Source organism: Festucalex cinctus, chromosome 4, assembly GCF_051991245.1.
Source record: "Festucalex cinctus isolate MCC-2025b chromosome 4, RoL_Fcin_1.0, whole genome shotgun sequence".
NCBI classification, from domain to species: Eukaryota; Metazoa; Chordata; class Actinopteri; order Syngnathiformes; family Syngnathidae; genus Festucalex; species Festucalex cinctus.
This window is the reverse complement of record NC_135414.1, coordinates 21813141-21837011: the sequence shown is the minus strand read 5'-3', so window position 1 is coordinate 21837011 and position 23871 is coordinate 21813141. Positions and strand designations below refer to the sequence as shown.

General features: G+C 42.1%; 2 protein-coding genes across 6 annotated transcripts in view; both read left to right on the top strand.

Annotated features, from left to right (window-relative positions):
* Nucleotides 1–910: 910 nt before the first annotated feature.
* On the top strand, nt 911–7543 carry aktip (akt interacting protein). The gene is made up of 10 exons (XM_077519719.1): nt 911–1043; nt 1876–2028; nt 4204–4403; nt 4483–4547; nt 4649–4749; nt 5343–5431; nt 5496–5594; nt 6033–6140; nt 6216–6276; nt 6574–7543. The coding sequence occupies exons 2-10, from the start codon at nt 1981–1983 to the stop codon at nt 6676–6678; spliced, it is 876 nt and encodes a 291-aa protein (XP_077375845.1). The 5' UTR covers nt 911–1043; nt 1876–1980; the 3' UTR covers nt 6679–7543.
* A 907-nt stretch (nt 7544–8450) lies between these two features.
* Nucleotides 8451–23871, top strand: part of chd9 (chromodomain helicase DNA binding protein 9) — a 65435-nt gene continuing 50014 nt past the window's right edge. For 4 of the 5 annotated variants that reach the window (XM_077519716.1, XM_077519715.1, XM_077519714.1 and 1 more), the window contains exons 1-2: nt 8451–8898; nt 15229–16788. In XM_077519716.1, the coding sequence (XP_077375842.1) occupies nt 15328–16788 (1461 nt within the window). In that variant the 5' untranslated portion in view covers nt 8451–8898; nt 15229–15327. Of the gene's footprint in view, nt 8899–15228; nt 16789–21229; nt 21336–23871 lie in introns of those variants that run through there. The other variant, XM_077519718.1, reaches the window with a different exon arrangement.

Below are 23871 nucleotides of genomic sequence, written 5' to 3'. Positions count from 1 at the left end.
ACAAAGTCAAATTGGCCGTAATCGTATTGAAGACTTTGTTATTAATTTACTTGCCTGCAATTTTCACCATTTTGTGTGCTGAATTGAATAAAATGGATGTAAAATGTCTACTTTCTCTCACTTTGATGAGATGTGAACAATCAATTTAAAAAATAAATAAAAACATAATAAAAGGAAACAAAGAGAATGCAATGCAAAGTGTTAAATTAAAGAAGAGGCAGAAGGAAGTAAATGTTTATATTGGCCTACCCTCTCAATCCAAATTAAACACCGATAAACAACTTGTTTGTAAATGTTTGCTTACGTACCCTTTTTTTACCAATTTTACACATCACATCAAAATCTCTCATAATCCTATATGTGATAATTTACCATTTCTAACAACATAAACAAAGCATAATACTAACAATATTACAATAAAATAAATACTAACTTTAAAAAACACATAAATATATCCCCACATTCTAACAACAATACTATTAAAATATATGCACGATGTCTTGACATTGTCTGGCAAAAAGTTACTAACTAAGCGTAATTTGATGTCTTGGCAGCTGTTAAAGCAGACAGCTGGTTGCTGAGCCATTTGCTTTACTTTATTTTTACTTCCAGTATACCACGTGCATGCGAAAATGGCATGAATCGAAATGAAAAAACAGTCATTATTTGCGGTCGATAATTTTGTGGGGTACGGTGGGGTTAGTAGAATTTACTAAAATAAAAAGTGACAATTTTAGTACCGCTTTTATTTTATTTTTTGTTGTTGCTTTTTCAGGCTCCATCCACACGTCGTCGCTCTGGTCTCAGCCCAAAGTTTTTTCCATATTGCTCATGTGACCACATTTAAACCAATCAAATACCAAAACAGAATTTCTGCCCACCAATGGTATTGCGAATTTACGCATGGAAACGCCCACCACTCATTAGTTAGGTTGTGCTCCGGCTGTCAAAGTGTTTAGCTACAAACCCCACAAGCAAGTTTAGCCGTGTTTACATCCGTGGAAATGGCGAGCAGCTGAGCATTTGACTACACGCGAGTCGAGGTAAACATTTTTAAAGGTATTGTGCGTCTTTAACAAGCAAGGTGAGTATTTCAGTTTCAAATTCCTGCGTCGTACAAGTTGTCATCGACGCTGAATCTACTTATGCTAATGCTAAAGGTTGGGTTAAGGCAGAAGCAGGTGAGGTTACGTCAGCTTGTTTTTACAACAGCCCAGCGCATTAGGGAGTCGTTTTGGGCAAGGAAATATCATATTGTCTCCTGAAAAATAACATCTATAACAAAGAACAGTAAGTTATTCAAGTAGCCCAGATAGGCGAATGACTGTGTAAAGTGATAGCTTGCCAATCGTGCTAGTGCTGCTCACAACTTGCATGATGTTACATTTCAAGGTGCATCTCTAATGTAGTCATCGTTCTATTGTATGAGTGAAGTAGAAGAGGTGTGGCGAAATGAGTAAAACACTCGGCATGCCTATCGTTTTTCCCCCTCGTGCACGTCACAAAAATGTAAATATTCTGTACTGAATTCATGAGCTCATCTGATTCCTTGTAAATGTACAAAGTGTGAAATTAGGGCCTGTTTTAGTTGAACACAACGCTGTTCTAATGTTGCTATGTAAATAACGGTGAGTTGAGTATATGGTAAAAGGTGGATATATTGTACAGTTTATTGTACCTTCTACAATCTGGTCTAGTGGAAGAACATTTACTTGTTCCGCCTCACTATGCGCCTCTGGTTTACATAGCGCAATGAAGTAAATAATACTTCTCAGACCAAATAAGTGAACTTGGGTAATTTCCTTCTGCTCATGTCATCTAATCGTTTTTACATTTCAGACACTATTTTCACCTGCTGTTTTGTTTTGTCCTCAGCTACAGAGACACATAAATTACTCTCTGAATGGCTTGGCCACCACCTGTCATGGGACCTACTTAAAAAAAAAAGAGGGGACACAACATTGAACTTCTACATGAGTTATGAACCTAAACCCCTTCTGGAGCATGTCTGCCAGCACGAATCGTAAGGTAATTTAAAGGACACTATGTTTGTAGTAACTTGACCTACAGTGAGCTAAAACTACTATTCAGTAGTGTAGAATAGACACTAATATTGATGGGAAAATTTGGTTTTACTGTGTCACGTAAGTGTGTTTTTGCTGTACAAGCAAGGGGAGGCCTGACTTGACATGAAGCCATGACTTTCTCATCAGATTTGCGGTCACGACTTGTTAGAAGGATTGGTTGAGAATCTATCAGCCATTCATGCACACATTTGTACCTCTGAACCCAATTTAAATTCTTCAGTGAACCTGACATGCATGTTTTTCAATTGTGAGAGGAAGCAAGAGATCCCAGAGAAAATCCGCACAAGCACGGGGACTCGGGGAGTGCATGCAAGCTGTGTAGAAATGCTTGAGTTTAGTTTCCCTAAAGTCTCAGAAATGTGAAGCAGATATGTTTATGTATGCTAAATGACAATGAAGCCATGTTTGTATGACATGCTTGATTTGTTTTCGAGAGCTATCCAACTTCTCCACCTTTTTTTTTTTTTTTGTGCTAACAGAGTTGAATAACCCACCTAAGAAAACTACAAGTGTAACGGCACTTCGAAATCTGTGTGGGCAGACTGAGTATGCGTGCGTGTTTATGGCAATGATTGACATGTTTTGGTCACGCCTTTTGCCACAGTATACTCCAACTGGCTATTATTGTTATTGTCACATCGTTACAAGATTTAGCAACAAATGAAAGAAAGAAATCAGATGGGGCCAAAGAGGGATGATATTTCAAATAATATCCTTTTTGCAAACTCTCCCTTTTAATTGTTGTGCAAGTATTAAAAAAATAAATTAGAATGCATAATACAGCAACAAAATTGATTTCGTACACACCCTTAACTCTACATATAAAGGGGTCACCCTTAAAAAGCTCAACATAAGGAGTCCATCATTTTAGATGTTCTCTGCGCTCAAGAGTCGTTAAATTTTCTGACGCCTAGCAAAACATGCATGTCTGACATCATGTGACATTCCGAACTAAGTTACGCTCCATTCTCGGGTGTTCGCTTGCGCGGTGTGGTTATAAATTTACAATGAGGTTTAACTAACTGTTCACATCAGTAATAAAATAGTGGCTGCACATTTTGGATATGACAAGCCTCATAAGTTGAGGAGCACCATAATCCGATAGGATGGTTAAAGGACAGAGGACCACATAGATAGATTCTTTATTTATCTCCTCAGGAGAATTAAATTATCACAGCAGCAATTTTCACAACTAAACTCAGTAAAAGGTAGAGATATTTGCCATTTGAGTGAAATTTCAGAAAGAACTTTTGACTGCACATATCTAACTGTTCAATGTTTCATTGCTTTCAGCACAACTTGCTCTTCTGTCACAAGGAGCTGAAGGGCAAACATCAGGCTCGAAATTACTTTTCTTTGACGACCATGTTAATCAATGACTTCGTTTGAGGAGCAACATTTAATTTTTTGCAGGTTAATCCCAAGAGCCTGAGGCAAGGGTTATATTAAACATTAGAAATATGACAATATAACAAATGAACAATTGGCTCCCTTTTTCATTTCTTCAAATAACATTGTGAATAGCAACAAAGTGTATTTACTATTTATCCTCTCTAGACACATTTTCAGTGTGGCAATTTCAAACCGGTATCAGGGCTCCTACCTGAAATTCTAGGGGCAAACTCCAAGAAGACTTAAGTAAATATTCACCCTGCTCATTATCACAGTATTACTGGTAAATGGGCTGAAGTGTGGAGAAGTTTGTAAAAAAAAAAAATCAAGAACAGTGATTTTACAAATGCACATTTATTGGCCTCATGTGCGAGTAAATTATCTTTTTTTTTTTTATAAATGCACATTTTAGGAGCAAAATGCCACCATTTAGGGGCAGTCTGCAGCCCTTAATTTAAATTTCCTGTTAAAATAGCAATTCTCATTGAACCAGAAAATGTATTGTCTGATCCATGGATCTAAATGCGTGTATGAATGATTAATGCATTTTAAGTTCATTCTATCGACCTATCCTAGCTTCTTGAGTCGAAAATTAATAACATCATGCTTGTTGATATATGGTAAAATCAGATTAAAATCTATAGTCAAATTATGTTGCAGTAATATTTGCGTATTTTGTACAAAGAGTTCATCCCATGCTGATGTCTCTTGTGTTACATTGCAGAGACCTGAAAGTGAGGACCAGGGTGAGCTGAAAAGCAGCCCGTCCCGGCTGCCCTTCAGCAAGAAGCAGCTTCCAGCCATCCCCAAGAATGCGGCCGCCATCACCAAGCCCACAGCCTTGGGAAGCCCCGCCCACGCCACAAATGGCCCGCACGCACCCTACGGCCCTTTTTACTTGGAATACTCCCTGCTGGCGGAGTTGTAAGTTGTGTCGGCACGTGAGAAACAGTTTTTAGTTGATGTGCGTTTCGGATTGATTTTCTTGTCATGTGACCTGCAGCACACTCGTGATAAAGCAGAAACTCCCTGGAATTTACGTGCAGCCATCCTACAAGTCAGCACTTAGTAAGTATGCGCTTAATGCTTAAAAGGGGGACTATTAGCGGTCAAGAAAATGGATGGATATTTTCGCTGGTAATATTTAACACATTTGTGTTCCTGATCAGTGTGGTTTGGAGTCATATTCATCAGACATGGCTTGTACCAGGATGGAGTCTTCAAGTTCACTGTGTATATCCCAGATAACTATCCAGATGGCGATTGTCCAGTGAGTAAAGTTTGGAGGGGGGGGGGGGGGGGGGGGCATTAAATTCATACCAATTTGTAACGTGAGGGACCCACACATCAGCAAGTCTGTACTTGCTGATCTTATAGTGTCAGGTGTACGCAATAACCAACCAACACAGCCCATTGCACACCTATCAGTTTCTGCTGTAGTACCAAGACTGACCTGTGAGAGGCAGCATAGTGCCGCAGGAAATCTGGACTGCCAGAACATACAAGGTAGTAGAAGGTGAAATGGAAGAAGCTTGGCTAATATATCTTCTAATCTATCTTAACTTTGATAACAGTTGCACATCTAGTGTATATAAACATTTTTCTGTTATCAGCCCTTGTTGAAGCTACTCCTTATTTTGGTGCTGTTTATATTTTAAAAACTGCGCATAGATAATTTACTTATATTGGATCCAAGTCTTGCATAGCTGTCTTTGTGTGATTTAAGTTGCAGATTTGCCCCAAAATGTTCTGATCCAGGCCAGGCTACTTCGTGTGAAAAAAACAAACCACTGGTCGAATTTCAACAACTACCTTTACAACTGTCACAATTATATTGTTATCTTTTGATGTTCTGTTTTACAGAAATTAGTGTTTGACATGCCAGTCTTCCATCCACTTGTTGACCCAGTTTCTGGCGAACTTGACGTCAAAAGAGCTTTCACCAAATGGAGGTGAACACAAACGCAATTGACACACCTTTGATCAAAGTCCAATACGTATAATTTGGCATTTCAGGCGGAATCACAACCACATCTGGCAAGTCCTCATGTATGCACGTACTGTTTTCTACAAGATTAACACTTCAGAGCCCCTCAACCCTGAAGCTGCTGTGCTGTAAGTGTCCAATGTCTTATTTTAATATGTCTTATCAAAATTAGAACATAAGGAAGATACCAACAGATTGTGTGCGACTACCATGGGATTGTTGTGCCTATGCATGTGGACCTCATGTTGTTTTTAAAGCTGGAATTATAATGTATTGTCAAAATGAGCAATTCCAAATTTAATAGCTAAAGGATTGACTTGTTCCTTGAACTGTCTATCCATTATCAATTTCGCTTCTCCTTATTTGGGGTTGTGGTTGAGCTGGAGCCCATCCCATCTAGTCACCCATTCACATTCACACCTGTCTTCAATGACTCTAAGGTGCATGTTTTTGGGCAACTATGCTGTGTGAATTCATTCACATTCTCTGGTAGGGGATGTACTGCTTTTAGTAGCAGCTCATTGACCCTGTTGTGCACAAAGTTTCATAGCCATGTATCCCCTCAGGTATGAGAAGGATGTGCAGTTGTTCAAGAGTAAAGTGGTAGACAGTGTAAAACTATGCAACAGTCGTCTGTTTGACCCGCCCAAGATAGACGACCCCTACGCAATAAGGTCGGTAGGTCATCCTCACTCATTGTGTCATGTTCGAGTGCATGAGAAATAATGTTGCCTATCAATGTCTTGCAGCTTTTCTCCATGGAACCCAGCTGTTCATGAGGAAGCAAAAGAGCGAATGTTTGCATACAAAGTAAGTCCATCACAGAGTACTTGTACTCGTGTGCTGTCCTAGGGTGTATTCACATCTGTAGTTTATTTTCTCAAGTCGGAGTCAGTTTTGCGAAAGAACACTTAAAAAATAAATAAATAAGGACAGAATGACTGGAAAAAGAGTGAGCAGTGTTATACTTTCACACTAGAGCTGTGATATTAATTTTGATTTTACGCACACAAGTGTGCTAAATGTGTGCACAGTCTTGAGATGCTTTCATCCAAAAGTAACCTTATATTTTTGTATGCTGTATTAATATTAAGTCATATGCTCTAGAGACGACCTGAGGACCACCACAAGGGAACGCAGGGCTCAGGCCTGTCCTGGGTCAAACCCGGGTCAACGCAGCCCTTCAGCAAAGATGACAGTCCTCAGAGTTGAACCCGTGCTTGTACCACCACCGGCCACTAGTGGGAGGCACCCGCACCGCCGGCCACGTCGTATATCTGCGAGCCGGATCATCAAATGTGGACATGATGGATTTTGCTCAGCTTTAAAAGCTTCGCCCACCAACAGCTTTAGCATATACAAACCAAGTTTATAAGGCAAAGATGACAAATGGATGTTTCCAATGTAGAAACTAGCAATTCTTGTAGGTGTTTCAGGATCCATACACACATGCTGGCCAGGCTCAGTTGTTGCATACTGTTCTAAAAGTCCAAAACGAGTGCAGTGGATGTTATGATTTCTCAGCTCAGGACTGTTTTTAATTGATCACGCCAGGAATGTCAATCACAGTTGGGTGAAGACCGGACCTCCAATCTGTCAATTTCTTTCATTTTTTTTTCTTCCCCCTTTTAACAGACTGGTTTTAAATATGGTACTCAGTAATGTCTTCTTTTTTCTTTTCTTTTTTTTTCCTGCTTATTGGAGGTTTGATGTGTAAATAAAAGGTGGATTTCATTACTTTTTTGCTTTTAAGTTTTTGGTTGGGTTTTCTTCATAATTTAATATAGTTATCCAACATGACTCCAAAGGTACTTTTTTTGTTTGTTTAGTTACAAGGATGTGAAAAATTTTGTATTTTTAGTTTTTCTGTTAGATTTAATGATCTGGACATATGATTGGTGCTTAAAAAATAATTTTAAAAAAAAGCTGCTGGATGTAGTTATGGAAGGTAAACTTTTTAAAGCATCACATCCATATCAATTTCATTTTTATATGTTCCCCACAAACATTATTGCATAAGATGACACTATGTCAATGCTTTTCTGTGATGTTAATAAAGATATTGATTTTATTCTGATTTTTTTTCCCCCCTATTACTGATTAGCCAGCAATTTTACTGGAATGTAAACTGACATAAGGAGGTAAAGCTTCCTAATTCTGTATCCAAGTATTCAAAGCTGACATTAATTGGATTTAAAAAATAATCGCGTTTTGGTTTTTCTTGCTGTTTGGTCATTGTTGTTGAATGCTTACCAAAATATATTGAGCATTACTGAAGTACAGTTGCGCTCATTGGTTTACACATAGGGGTATGTAAATTTATGAACACAACTGTATGTCTGCCAAATAGTGGTGAATGGTGATTATACAGGTGAACACAAATTTACATACTCGGTATGTATGGATCCGGAGTTTTGAAATGTTATCTCATGTTTTGAAATTTGCATTATAATACTAATTGAATTACATTTAATTTGAATTGTATTTTGCTTTTATTCCTTTACTGTGATCATTTGTTTTGTTTACATTTATAGTGCTGTAAATACTAAACATTAATTTAAACTAGAAATACAAACTCATAAAATACAAGTAAACAGTGTTGTGGTGCTTTTACATAAGCACACGACTGTATTGGTTTATGACTTTTTTTTTTCTTTTTTCTTTTTTTAATGATAAATGCATGGGTCCCGTTTATTTATTTTTAAACGTTTCATGGTTGCTTTTGCTTTTTCATCTTTGGTGACATCACAACCAACAATCACCAGGCCCGCCTCTATCCACTCTCATCATAAACAAGTAAAGCGCACATTGCTACAGCTGTAATACATTAAATCGACCACCCGAGGTCCATATAGTTCCACGGTGGTAGAGCTTACCTCCCGGGCGCCTGACATGTTCGCATGGGAGGACTGACTTGTAGTCCATGTGCCAAAGTAAAAGCTCTCCGGATTGGCTTCTTTGGCTTCTAACGCGGCCATCTTATGCACCGTGTCACGACAACACAACACACGGGGACTTTGGCCTGGAGGCACCGGGCTCAAATCAACCGCGCTCCAAGTGTGGGCGCCGCCGTAGTACCTCGTTCTCTAGCACCAGGGCAGCGTGTTCTTTTTTTTTTTTTAAACTTTATTTTTTAAATTCATTTATTTAATGACACTTCTCTAGGGTGAAATTGCAGCGAACGCCCGGACGTCCAATCAGGGAGGAGGTCACTAGTATGCAAATGTGCCCTTATCGGCAGCACGTCAGCAGCAGAGGCGGCAGCAACACAGAAGCACCCAGCAACACCCGCGGAGGTGGCGGTGGTGGTGGCCGGGCTTGGCGGCGACGGAGCAGCAGCTGTGCCGAGGTCGCCGGCAGAGGAGCCAACTTCACTGAGAATACACGCGCACGCGCCCGCGTTTGGCGTCGCTTCCACCGGCTCCGTTTCGGGTAAGCCACCGCCGTCTTTCCCCGCCACTCTGTTCTCTTGATGCGCTTGTGTGGCTTCCCTTCGTAGAGGAAGCTGTCAAACGTGTCGTCTCTTCGTACTTGTTCAACGCACTTTTCGAACAACGCTAGTCGGACTTTTGGCGCAGTTTCCCAGCCGAAGTGGAGCTACTTGCCCGGGTCCTGAAATGACAGCGACCGGTGCTGCTTGGTGGGTCGACAGTGGGTTTAACAGTTCGCAATTGAAACTGAAACTCAGCCCCGGAAATAACACCCGGCGTGATGGTATTAACTCGGACACCATCGACGGAGACCCCCACTACACCTACACTCTGTTTCGTTCACCAGCCCCCATCTCCACAACCTTTTTGATTTGCTCTTCGTGGAAACTGTCTTCACTGTAGTTTGCGGAATTCATTTTCGACGTAGTTTGGCTAATTATTCGAAAACTTCAGCTTTGTATGAGCCATCGCTTCCTTGGAGGATGCTGCGACACCACTTGATTTAAGAATCTTACCTAGAAGTGATGGAATATGAAAACGAACTTTTGTTCGGTAAATAAGAAATGGTAGCCTATATGTGTTCGTGTGTTGAAATTATTGAGCATCATCGTGGTGATGCTAAACAGCTGGAAGTGGACGCACGCGAGGTTCCCTTCGCCTGGAAGGAAAGAAGCGAGAGCGCGCGTGTGGTTACTTATAAGATCCAGGATTATGTCGATTGAAGGAAACGTGAAAAGCTTGGCTTGTTTTTGTGTCACTTCCCGCGTTCTTACCTCACTTGTCAATTCCTTTCTGACCGCACTTTGAATGATGTCAACGAGGAAGTACCAAGAAACGCGAATGTCTACACCTCTACTGTAGCCTTTTCTTACAGAGATTATGCAAAATTTCCAATTATTCCCAGTTTTTACGCAAAACACAAAGCGAAAGATCTGGCATTGATTTACCTCCATTTTTTTCATTCAGAATCCAGCAGAGAGAGACAATCCACCAGTTTTTTTTCCCCATGTATCCATTTGTGTCTTTTATACAGAACCTAGCGAAGGCAGGATTTTACTGTAAACGCACACTTTCAAACAGCCATAAATTACCCAAAATTAGATGTTTAACAAAAGATGTGGCATTTATTCACCTGTGGCTTTTGCACAGAACCCAGTGAAACAGGATATTTGCAGTTTCACGCAATGACACAGCGCTCCAATGCAAGTACTTAACTGCTGCCAACTGTTGCTGCTGTCTTGCCTTTTGAGGCGTTTCCACATACCTTGCGCAAAATTGACACTTGAGCTGTATCGATAGAGCCGCCATTTTACGCAGGCCCTAGTGAAGTGGGATATTTGTGGTTCCACATGGCAACACAGCAACATGTAATCAGGTGATTATATACTATATGTGGCAACATCACTATCATCAATCAATCGTATCAATCATCAATATCTGAGCCCTTACAGTAGAAATAAATGTTGTTCTGCCTGTGCCTTTTACACATAACCCAGTAAAGGCCGGATATAGCCGTAACTCTGTGCACTTTAACAGTGATACAGAAACCTGCTTTCAGGTGAGTAAATGCATAATGTTCCACCTCTTTTACCTTTCATACAGCTCACTCAAAATTGGCACATTGGAGCCATAACACCATGTGACATTTAGGCCAGATATTGATTATTAAACTTCATACAACAGTTCCAGCTTTGCAGAATCTAGCCTTAAACTTAGGTAGGTAGTTTCCATCCTCTGGTGCATGTTTGATCCTAACTCCGGTTAACTTTCATACCACAACTCCAACCTTTAGTGTTGGTGTCGGTTTTACAGAACAGTGACGTGAAAAATCCCGGGTATTACAAACATGGCGAAAAGGCTCTTCTGATACCTACTCCAGAGGCAGAAAATTGCTGGGTTGACTTCATCCATGCAATTCCATTGCAAAAGCATCACCGAAGGAAATGCTGGGAAAATATTGGCTTCGTCAAGACAGTAAAGGTAGTACATTTTAAGGCAGTATAGGAGTACTTTTTTGTTTTCTTATTAGCTTAGCATTAGTATTTATTTGTATATCAGGGTTTTTCCTGTGTACAAAATTCAGAGTCGGTCACCTCCACCTAATTTGCTCCCCACCTCCAGCCTGAGCCACTGATATCGCTCAACACAGCGCTCCAGCTGTGTTGATTGAGCTCGGCAGGAACACATTTTAACTGCAGTTGCAGTGTGGTGCCATTATGGAGGCGCTATATCAACAGCAGTGCACCATAAAGATCTGAAGCAACAACCAAAGAAGAAACATCTTTCGTTTTTCTTTTTCTAATGTACCGAAGAAGAAACAGATCATGGAACAACAGTTGCGCACGCCCATTTCCTGGTTGTGAGGCAGAGGTGGCGCACTCCCGCCATCGCCAAAGTCATAAAAACACAGTATGTACAATAAACATAATAGTGTTTTACAACAACGTCCTGAACTATATTTATAATTTAATATTTACTAGTGGATGAATTTTTAATGATTGTAGTTTAAAAAAAAATGGTAAAAAAATTAATGGAAACTTTGTATTTATAGAATTTCGAATTTCTAGTCCCTGATTGTGAAATTGCTGCAGGAGGGCGGCCAATACGGCGGTGATCGATACCTTAAAATAAGACTGGTATTGGCACCTATACAATACCTGGTATCAGTAGTCACCCATCATTGTCAGGGTGATACCACTTCTGCCTGAATTTGAGCCAGGAAAAACCCTGTAATATGTACATTTGGAGCAACACTATTATTGTTTTGAATACTTGTTGATAAACCCGCGTCGTAAAACTTGGCTGCCATTGCCTCTTCTCTCAAACAATTGTCAATATCTGGAAAGGCAAATTAATGACCCCTGCAGGGTTAGTTGAACATCATCAACTGATGAGTTATGACCGGTCAGTTTGGGCGTTTTTCCACTTTTAGATATTAACAGCAGAATACATTGCCTCATATTTGACAGTATCCACCACAGTGTAATATTAGCCTCTAGGAGATATAGAAGGAAGGAATCTTCCACTATCTGCAATCATTGTTTGGCCTTGGCGGAGGTCTGCAGGCTACTATTTGTTTATAGGGTCAAGGCCAAAAAGGCGATCTTTGTTGGTGCGTGACAATAAGCTACAATACAGTCTCTTGTCTTTTTCTGGTGTTATCAGTAAAAATGGGCAATCTGGATTCGTTTGGGATTGATTTGTTTTACTGTCTTCATGCAATCGGCTAAATTAATGTCATTAGGCCATTAAGTCATGGACAGCGCTCGTGGGCAACGTCTTCACCACAGTGGTTGATTTATTGAGCTAAAATATCCATGACTGACAGTTGTTGCTGATAATTTAAGAGAAGCTAACAATAGGCGATCTCTCCAGGGTGTATCCCGCCTAGTACGGACAACACTACAGAAAATGGATGGATAAATACATGGATGGAACGCATTCATCAATGGTGTAGCTTAGGTTTTTCCTTCTAATACTTTATTGCGAGATACTGTATCCTGTATGTCTCCATCTATCCAAATTCCCACCTACATTTCTTAGAATGACTTAGAACGACAGAGAACATTCGCTGACCTCTGTCGTCTTCTGCTAGTCTGTGGTCGCCAAGCACAGGCCCTCAAAGGTTCCTGGGCTGTTGAAATTCTATCAGCTGTCAACGCCTCCCTGTGCGTCCTGCCCTGCAGCTCTCTTGGCTGTCGAGTTTAGAAAAGGTTGTGGTGGGGGGGATTGGGAGAAGGGAGGGTTGTGGTGAGGGGAGGTTGGGAGGAAGGAGGGGGCATACAAGGGGTTGCACGAAGAGGCACCTGCTGCCGGTGGCTGGCAGTTGGCTCGCGCCAGCTGCTTCTGCTACACACATGAAAAGCCTGCTGATAGATAATTGACAGCACAGAGTTCCTGACCTAGCTATTACGTGGTTTTCGAGCGCTTCTTTTCAACGCCGCATGGAGGGCCATTATGGAAATCTACTAGTCAACCAGCATGTTTCACTGAAGGACTGGGTGATAAAAATAGATGCAATGAGGGGAGGGAAGTCACTTGATGATTTCTCTATGGCTTAGTTCATTGTTTTTTTTGTTTTGTTTAAAAAAAAAATGCAATTAACTTAAGACAAAATATTTCTCAAGGGCCAAATTTGTACAAAAACATTGCCATAGCACTCACATGTAACGTAAACAACCTACAGATGGGCATTTGACTGCATTTTCTGTGATTGGGACTGTTTGTCGGGCAGCACAGCTTACTCCAGGTTGGCGTGTCTGACTCAAACTCTAGCGGTTCTGGGTTGGAGTTTTAGACCCTCCTGTGTTGAGTTTGCATTCTCCATATGTTGATGTGGGTTTTCTCTGGGTATTCTGGCTTTCTCTCACATTCCAAAAACCTAGTCAGAGTCTTTATAGATTCTACATTGTCCATAGTGATGAATGGTCATTTGTCTATAACTGGCTTCTAATTGACTGGATACCCAGTCAAGGTGTACCCCGCCTCTCGTCCAAAGTCAGCAAGAAGTGTATGGGGTATATGCCACGGAAGAGGCGGGACATGATTTTGCACATCAGTTTGTTTCCGGTCCGCGTTGCGAACGCGCAACCGAGGGGCACAAATTCGGAAGCACAAGTATTTTTGACGCAGCCCACACATCACAAACCGAACCGGAAACAAACTGATGTGCAAAAACAGTTCCGCCTTTTCCGTGGCATATACCCCATTGAGCGAAATATTTGTGCCTGCAAGAGTTGTCCCATGTTGCAGTTTTTGTTTAGACTGCATACTTGCGACATATTTAACAGTGCCTTTTGTTGGTTGCCTCAATTGCTTCAAGACATCATTAATTAACAATCAATTCCACACAATCAACAGAGCAATTGGAACAGACTGTAAACTTGAATTGAAAGTAATATGTGCTTGCTTCTTAACTCATTCACTCCCAGCCATTTTCACAGAAGCAATCCCGTTCACTCCCGACTGTTTTACTGGATTTTGACTGATTTTGCAAGGCCCACAGAATATTGTGTTCTATTGCTATAAAGGCATGGAACCTATCAAACGAAAGATTAAAGTCTCTTCTTTCATCAGGAAAGAAAAAGTATGTTTCTATCTGTTTCCGTTTTGCAGCAATTAGCATTAGAAGAGAGCTAAGTTTCATCAGTTTTCACAAATCTATTTAAAATTGTAAGTCATTTAGCTTTTTTTTTCTACATGGCCCTGGTTGGTCTCTTTTGCTCTGCTGCTACCTGCTGGCAGTTTGTGTAATAACTACCATTTCTGCAACCGTTCTTTGCAGTTGAGAGGCTGCATCAAAGCCTTCTGTATGCTCTAGCATAAAAAACAAACAAACTTATGAATACGTCTTTTGGACACTTAAAACATAAAAAAAAACGTATTTACACGTTATTGGGAGCAAATGAGTTAAGCAATAGTGATGTAACGATAACAGCAATATCGCAATATTAAAAACTGCCACAATATATTGTCGTTGTCATGTCACGATATTAAAAGCAGCACATCTTTAAAAAAAGTTAAGTTGATTTCCATTTGTGCAGTTCTAGCACCCTTTGGTGGCTTTTTTTTTTTAGTGTAGTTTAATTTTCATATGGCATGTTTTGGCCCTTCTATGTTTAAAATCCACACTATTGGTCAGATGAAGGGGAACGCCAGCCCCCCACAATATTGTGATAATTGTAGTATTTTGACCTTCATATCGTGATAATATTGTATAGTAATGTTTGGTTATCGTTATATCCCTATTAAACAATGAAGTGGCCAAGAGCATTTTTTGACAGCTATTGACTGCGACACTAAAGTTTAAAGACTGACCCAAATAATCAACAATATGAATGAGAAAACAAGTATAAGCCAAGAAAACAAAATCCTTTTACTGCCAATAAATGAGTCAAGAAAATGGAACTATGTTATATTAACTCAACTGTGGTAGTTAGCATTTCTGCCTCACAGTCAGGAAATCCAGGTTTGAACCTCCATTGGAACATTTCTAAGTGGGGTTTACATGGTCTCTTCGAGCTTGTGTGCAGTTTCTTCAGATAGTCTGACTTTCTCTCACATCTCTAAAACCGATTCTTGGTTAACTAATAGTCTCAATTACCCGTAGGCGTGAATGTGACTGTGAATGGTCTTTTGTCTATGTGTGCCCTACGATTGACTGGTGACGAGTTAAATACAGGAAGTATGCCTCTCTTGTGCTAAATCAGGGGGATGAGACTTCATTTACCTGCAAACCCAGTGAGGAAATGGATGGATGGAAAAGCCTGAAACACACTTTTGTGAAATGTTGCTTGACCTAATATTTGTTTCATGTTCCCTGTTTTTACAGACTCATGATGTGATGCTCTAGCTCTTCGAAAACTGGTTCATAGTAACCAAAGTGGATCCACTGAACTTCAGAAGGTTCCATCACCGTCAGAGCTCCGGCATGGATTTTTTTGATGACCCCAACCTCTTTAGTGGCGGTCTGGAAGGGGTGGACGTCGACGGCTTCCCATCAGCACCGTCGTTTGTGGATGAGCTCAATCTCAGCACAGACTTTGAGCCCATCCAAGTAGAGCCTCTCGCTGCGGGGAAAAACCAAGACATGATACTACCGGCGTCTTCCACGTCCACCCAGCAAGCCGTGCCCTCTTACAGTCAACAAATGGGGCACTACATTGGAATTAAAGCACATAATCCTGTCGGGCAGCCGTTTTGCAGTCCTGGGGGTACAGGTGGTGTGGCGGCAGAGCACCTGGGCCAGTACCACAATGGTCCTGTGAGCCAAGTATCTCAATCCAATGGGTTGTACTTCAACAGTAGTAGCCCGATGTGGGGGAATCAGGACCAGAATGGTCACCTGTACCATCCCTTGTCTGAGCAGCAACAACTGTACAACCAGCAAATCCATGTTGGACAGCAACAAACGCATCATCCACAGCAGCACAGAATGCGTCAACGGCAAAATCACCCGCAACAGCTGTTCAACCAGAGCCAGCATCAACGCATGAACATTCAGTCTATGCCTCTGGAGCAACGGCATCATCACGGATTCCCCTTCCATCAGGGCAGCCAGCCTCGGCGCCAGCAGCAGAGTCCACAGCAGGCCCAGCACCAGCTCACTGCAATGGGAACGAGGTTTCATTCAACGAGTGTGCCAAGTCAAAATGACCCTCTGCGGGGTTCTTGCTTGCAGCGGCAACAGAAGCGCAGTTTCTCTTGCAGATTAGAAATGGCTGAAAATAACCTGCCCATGGATTCGTCATCTTTGGTTCACTCACTGCCCACTTACTCTGTGAGTTCCGCCACCACTTACCAACCAGCTCAGTACCCTTCCTACCCCGGAGAGCCAGAAATGGCCTGTCTGAGTCGGTCGTCTTTGTCCTCTGTGTCGGTGGCGGCTCGGCCCGCCGCCACCACCACCACTCCCCTCACGGCAGCTCTGCCCGAGCTCCCAGGGGCAGCATGTCAGTTTCCATCTGCGTCAGTTATGGGTCAGCAGCATGCTCAGACCTCAGTTAACCGGGCAGAGGAATGTCATTTTCAGTCTTTACGTTGTCACGGAGAAACGCAGGGAAATAACAAGTTGCCCGAAATATTTGGGGAATCGATGAGCTGTTATCCGAGCGTGGCCCACCAGTTGCCCTCGGAGCAGCCTCAGCACTGTGGGGCAATCAACGTGAACGTGAACGGGTACCCATCCCTAGGGGACAATCTCATGGCATCGGACGCTCAGGATGGAGATTTGGCAGAGTTGGAGCCCCCCGACCTCTTGCCTGACTTTCTGCCCCAGCTGGAGGCCGCGCTCAGCCAACCAGATCAATCTAACGGTTCCTGGGCAGATTCCAACCAGGCGTGGGGGCACGAGCAAAGGACACAAACACCTGTTGGTCAAAAGGAAGAAGAGGTAATACGTTTTATTATTATTTTATTTATTTATTTATCTATCTATCTATCTATTTATTTATTTATTTATTTTTATTTCACTTCGGCGTATGTTTGGAAAGATACGTAAGGATAGCATAGTTGATTGTGGTTAGCAGGCGAAATTCTCTCTGGTTAATCTTACTGCCCAAAAACATAGGTTATTTGTTGACTTCAAATTGCTTGTTAATACAAATGCAATCACAAATTATTGATTTGATAATTGACTCTAGGTATCAGCCCCGTGATTGGCAGATGATTTAGTTCAGTGTGCAGCCTCCCTGGGCAAGTCCCCTGGGATTGGCTTTATCTCTCCCCGACACTGGACAGGGCAAGCAGAATAGGAACAGGGTGGCTGGATTTAAATTGACTTGCATCCATCCAACCATCCATCCATCTTCTATGGCGGTTGTCCTCATTCGTGTTGCGGGTGATCTGACTGTAGCCTATCCCATTTGACTCAGTGAGAGGTGGAAGGGCTGAACTATGAATCAAAATCATCAATCAAATCACATAGCACCAACCAAAATGTGCAAATTTCATTACATTCTTAAAAAGGGACATTCTGCAGAACCGTAGAGAGAGTTTGGCGAACTCTGTTTCAGAGCTACTATGCTGTGATGGGTCAACTGCTGGTCACAAGACATATGGACGCCATCTTGTTACCCTGCTGCTGGGGTTTCAGTGTTTTGCAATAGATGTTTCCAATTTCATGTTCCAATCATGCCTTATTGCTCAGCATGGCCTTGCTCACAACGACCGGGCAGCGGTATTATGATGCATTGGTTCACTGGAGACCCACAGAGGAGGAAATTGTGGGAAGTAAAAGTCAAATGAGAGGACTGGAAAGCAAATAACACTTAATTGTTGTGCAAAGTAAAGTAAAATAACACGAATTGATGTAGGTGGGACTGCACAATGCAGCCTTCGACCTATTATCAAGTTATAATTGAAATTAGAGCTGCGATCAGCTATAAAGGGCCCTCGCAGCCCCGGCCACGTTGGGGTACTTGCACGTTGGCGTACTGGCATGTTGGGGTACTGGCACATTGGAAGCAACATTTTTTTGAAAATGGCATGATAAACCTTTACATGTGGATTTTTTTATTTATTATTTTTTATTTTTTTTGGTCAGGTGTGATGAGTCTAGCCGCGCTTGTTACCTGCTCCGGCTAATTCCGTCTCACTCGGTCTTTTGGCATCGCTTGCCGGACTTTCACAATGGCTGCCAAGTCACTTCAATTTTCATTTTTTGGAACATGCAAGGAAGTTTTGAGTACCTAGAAACTGCCAAGATGTGAACCCAGAACCCGAGAACTGTTAGGCAGACGCGCTAACCATCAGTGAAGTGATGCCAGCTTGCTAACAGTTATAAAACTGCGAAACTCCCCCTTTGAACATCTTATTTATGTGTGACCAATTCATGTGCTAATGAAAACTAGTTGAGATCGTTGATAGCACCAATGCTACCAGCACCAGGTGAAAAGTTAGTGTACAGCCTGGAAGTGTTTTTCATACAAATATTTACAGTACTGTAATTATGACCTTATTTAAATTGTTGTACCTGTCCTGTATGATATTACAATACATGTCGTAGTATGATATAAAAACATCAAGTTTACACCAACATTGAGGTTCATCTAACAGCAAAAGTACAATTTTGTAGTCGCATGTTACTGTCATCTGCAGATACTCATTTACGGCACTTCTCGCAGAGCATGGATGTAAACAACAGTGTACAACAATGTATAGAAGACAACATTACATAGGACATCACAATGTACGGAACACAACAGCAAAAGTAGCCCCATGCATCTATCATTGCTAAGATGGCCTCTGCGAAGATAAATGTCATAAATTGGCATTTTCTCCAATTTGTTAACATTAAAAGAACATTTGTGTTCTTCCCGCTGTGCAGTGGATGTCAGTTTGGCCAGTCGTGTAATGTTTAACTAGCTATGACCAGATAAAAAAACACTTTGATGACGAGTGGGCAATTGTCGTGTTTGGGCGTGAGGGTAAGAGAAAACCTGCAGAAAATGATGATTAAGACGACGTCCATCCAGCCAGGCTTGTCTATCTTTCCTGTACACCGACAGCAGGTCAGGCCTGATTAGGCTAAGAGTGGAGTGTCTTCAGGACTTAGCTGTAAGCATACTTAGGGCTATATCAAGATGTGGGTCAGGGCAAGCAAGGAGCACACTGGAGTGGAGTGTGGGGGGAGGTTGCACGCTGTTGTGGTAGCTGCCACGAGTGCACGCGCACGCATGAGTGAGGCAAGGCTGTCTGAGGAAGAAGAGGGGAGTGAAAAAAGTGAGGCTGAAGGAGAGCACTCCGGGGAGGGGGGGAGGGGGAGATGAGGAGAGCAGTAGCTCATGGAAAAAGACGGACAGCTTTGGAAAGAAAGGGAGAGAATGAGACAGCAAGGAAGAGCATGAGTGGAAGAAAATAAGTGTGGGGAGGTGGGGGAGAGATGCTGGGTGATTGCCTGAGCTGGCTATAACAGGCTTCAGGCAGATCCCAGATCTTTTACTTGGCGAGTTACCTAGCAGCATCCACAGAGACTCTGGGCAGTGACACGTCCAGGGGCAAAATCAGTCGAAGTTTGAGCACTCTCACGTGAATTTTGACACAGCCGTGTGGTCTTTTTACTTTACAACAAAAATGCCCTTATAAAAACCTTGAAGAAGTCGTTGACCTTATATGAGGCACCTGCACGTTTTGTCCCAAGAGGTGTAGGCTTGGTGCATTTAACGTAGGCTGGATGTACAATACAGTGGCTTGAGGTTGCGAACAGCGCACAATGAGCAATTTTGGGTAGCACTGTCACAACATGAAAAACTGTAATTATGGCTTTACTACTGCGTTAAGCATCCAGGTTAGTGATATTCTACAATGCATTGCAATTTTGTACAAATTTGCGTTACACTTTTGCTACAGGAACATCCAGTAACTGTGGAAGATCGTCAATTGTCCTAGCTGGGATACTTGACTCAATGAGTCATTTTCAGCGCTAAAAAGTTATTTTGTCCAGAATTAATTTGATAACTTGATTATTTTTCATGTTCAATTAATACCGTGAAAAACTAATTTTTCCACTTGCTGTCGGCTAAAGATGACGTCACCCGTGATGAGGAAGCAGGTAACGACCAATCATGGCCCACCTGTTTTCTGGGTTTGGTCAGCAAACTGAGCCATGATTGGTCCTTATATATATGTCATTAGCGTTTTGTCGACTTCAAACTCTCAATGTCATTGCGGTGTAGTATAGTTGACTAGGCTGTACCAAACGCATCACCAGATTTTGGCCATCACATGAAAGGGGCTTATTATCTTCCCCCAGCCTAGCTTGTAATGTCTTGGGCAGACAGCCGAAGTGGGAGTGGTTATAATATAAATTAGCCCACATTTTACACAAGAGTGGTACTGGATTGCAGAACGGCTTACATATTTTGTTCAGAAATAGGCATAAAACGCATTTACTTGGAGCTAGGATGTATCTACGAGTCGATAACAATCTGTGGTCTTTGCATGTCCAAGTGCGACTTCTTTTCAAGCACAACTGGCAGGGGCCGGCATCTTTGTACTTTTTATCGAGACCCTTTTGACTGGTCCCTTTGTCCGGCCCCCGTGTCGACGCTCGGCGGCTGACTGTGCTAAACATGTGCACTGATTTGTGAAGAGCCTGCTGATGGTGGCGTGTTTGCTGAGCAGGCGAGGCCGCCCATTCTCCACTCCCCCGCAGTGAATCCGCCTAATTAGGATCACCAAATGCTGCAACAGTCAGCTCGCAGGTGTGACGAGCCGCTTGGTTTTAGGACTGAGTCATTGTCCTGGTTCCGGGAGCCTGTACTTAGATGAGTGTCGGTGAATAAAAACATCTCTTTTCCTCACTTGGACAAATGGACAGATTTGTACATTTCCTTCAACCTGCCACCTGAGTGAGAATTATTTGTTCCTTGAATCCAACCCAATCCCTGGTTAACTGGGTACTACCACTTGTCCTCCCCCACCTTGCCTTGCCTGTGGGTGACTGAGGCCAAGCTTGTGCACTCCTGTCTGCGTCACGCTAGCTTCGCCGCCTGCTGACCTCACAGAGGTTTATATAACTCATAGGCAACTAATGAATGAACGAACGAACGATCGGAGCGGACTAGCTTGGGTGGTGGGACTGCCATCGGCCCTGAAAGACGACACAACGTGCAGATTTTACACCCAGCTGCCATGCAGCCTTGTGGAAAACTGCTGCTTCTGTGAGAACCCCCCACCTCTCTACCTCACTTGCTAAACCTTCCCCTCCCTCGCCGTGTCAAGTTGTCTGCCTGTTTGCACTCGGCTCATCAGCTCCTCTGCTGGGAGGCCCGGCAGATAAGAAAGGGCGGGGGGGAGGGTCAGCAGTAAACAGGATGTTGGGCGGTTGAGGCGGAAGAGGCGGGACTATTGAGGGAAAGAAGGGGGAGGAGGGACGCTGTACTTGACAGAGTGTGTGGAACATGTGGGACGTCTCAACTACTGCACCGTAGCCCGTAGGTATGAATTTTAAGTTTTCTCCTTTTGTCTCATTTGTACTTTTGCCGTTGTGTTCTCCGGCATGTTAAGGCCAGCATTTATTTTGGGCTGAAGTTGAGTGAGCCCGGCACAAATATGGAGTACTGTGTGTAGCTGGAATGCAAGCATCGTGACGCGAGGCAATGTCCCTGAACTTGGTTTGACCTGCCATTTGGCGGAGGCAGAATACCACAGTCTCTTACTCTCTGGACATCTAACCATGAGTTTGAGGAAAAACCCTAGGACATGATGCAAAGTTTTAGCTTAGGACAAGATGGCTACTACTAGTAGTAGCCTACTAGTACTAACAGTGAATAGCTGCCCTCTGCCCTTGTGTTTAAACTAGGGCTGTCAAAGTTAAAGCATTAATCGATTAAATAATCACAGAAAATTGTTGCATTAATCACGAATTAACGCAGATTGATCGCACTATTTTTTTCGACCGCACAGGAGTTCCTCGTTTTTTGATTGAATTCAGTTCTTAAGCCAAAAGTGTAAGCCACATTTGTATGCTAGTTACCACATGCCGTAGTCTACCACTAACCTATGCTAACATTTGAGTAAAATCATAATTACAGAAAATTTGTATGAAAAACACTTCCAGACAATCAGTATAAAACAATCAAATGACAACAATCAAAACAATTTCTCATGAATAGCCTACACCAAATGTATATTACACGAACCCTCTACTCGCCCTTCAATGGCTGTTTTTCTTGATTTATAACCTTCCCCGATTTACTGGTTGTTACCTTCTCTGTAGCGCTGGAAATAAATCAAATAACTCCGATAATTCAACAACCAAAACGGGTCGGAACAGAATCTCTCCCTTGAAGCTTTGCAGGTGCCATATTCTTGGCCATTGTACAGCTATATCCACTTAGGCAGTTACATTTCACATCAAACTGTGTGCTATATTCAAACTCCTCATGACTGTTTCACACTCTGCTAGCACCGCCTACCACAGTTAAAGCACTGCAGGAGTTCTTGGGCGTGGTTTTTAGAATCAGTTCCTTCCTCGCGCAGCCCACCTCCTGCAGCCTCTTAATATGGCCTTGCATTACAAGAAGGCCAATGATCCTCTTGACTACACTCCTCACCAGGTTCACCCAATCTCAACAGTGCCAATGGCCTTGACTATTGACAAGGTGAAAACACTGTTATCAGTGCGTGTTTTATGCTTGGATCCCTATATGAAGTAATGAGAGAGAGACCCTCTCAAATAACAAACTTCAGTTGGCATTGACCATTCAGGCTATATCTTCTCAGAATTGTGAACCCTTAGAGGTTAATTTGTATTTCGGAGCAAATGTTTTCTTAATGGGCTTTATTTTCATTTGATTGTTGATAGTTCTGATCAGTTGATGCAGACGAATCTTGGAGGAGAACTAAGAGTTATAACATATTAGAGAAAATTAAAAGTTATTTATATACTTAGCGATGAAATGCACATGAAGCGTTTCTCCGGGACTTATTGGTACAACCATATGCAATACACGGTGGCATTTTTGCCATAGTGACAGAACATAATGTGGAAATGATGGTCACCCAGCAGATTTTCATTCAGTTAGAATAGTCTACATTGATAACACAACAACAGTCCAATCGGACTAACAGGCTTACATAAACCACAGGTTTAAGTACCTCCAGCCGATTTATTTTTTGATTGTCGATTTCCATTTACATCCTTGTGACCTATATCAAATATCGCTGTTTACTTAACACCTGAAAATGGCTCATAACTTCCAGGCCTGAACCATGTCAGTATTGCGCAGCAACAACACGGATGTTAAGGATAAATGGATAATTAATGCAAATATTAACGGTTGTAATGTCATTTGGTTGGCCTGGAGTAATAAAATCTTTTGGTCAGAATTTAATCCTTGACTTATCACAAACGTTCACAAATAATGTGCACATTACTCTAACTTAATGATTATGATTAGAACCATTTAATTGCCTAAAATTGTTGCTCCCACTGTCGTTAGCGGGCTTTACTGACCGTGAAACTGGCCTGCATTTAGAGTGATAAAGTTTAATAAATGATCTAGAATGGGTCCCACTGTTGTGTGTAATTTGCACAGTTTATGGACAGCGCCAGTCTTGCTACCAGTCCCTGAAACGACAGACCTTCAATCTTTCTGACTGAAGACCTCTCCATAGCTGATGCTTTATGATGCAGGGACAGTTGCCCTAATTAGAGTCTTTACTACCGATTCAAGTAATAGCACAGATGTTTTTATTTCTTTTTTTCTTTTTTCTTTTTTCTCTCCAATTTGTTTGCGAAAACACAATGCCTCAAGGCTGGATTTACACTATGTTTCCCCGCTACTGTATATCACTGTCAATGTTCCCACCACTGCTATGTTAAAATTATTATTACAAAAGCAATCTTTTTACGGTATACTTACTCTTAATGCATTTGCATGTGGGAAAGGAGAGCCACAGTCACGGATTAATGGCGAATCTATCCTTATTGAAAACAATAGTTGGAAGAGCACAGTTGTGAGATGTCTTG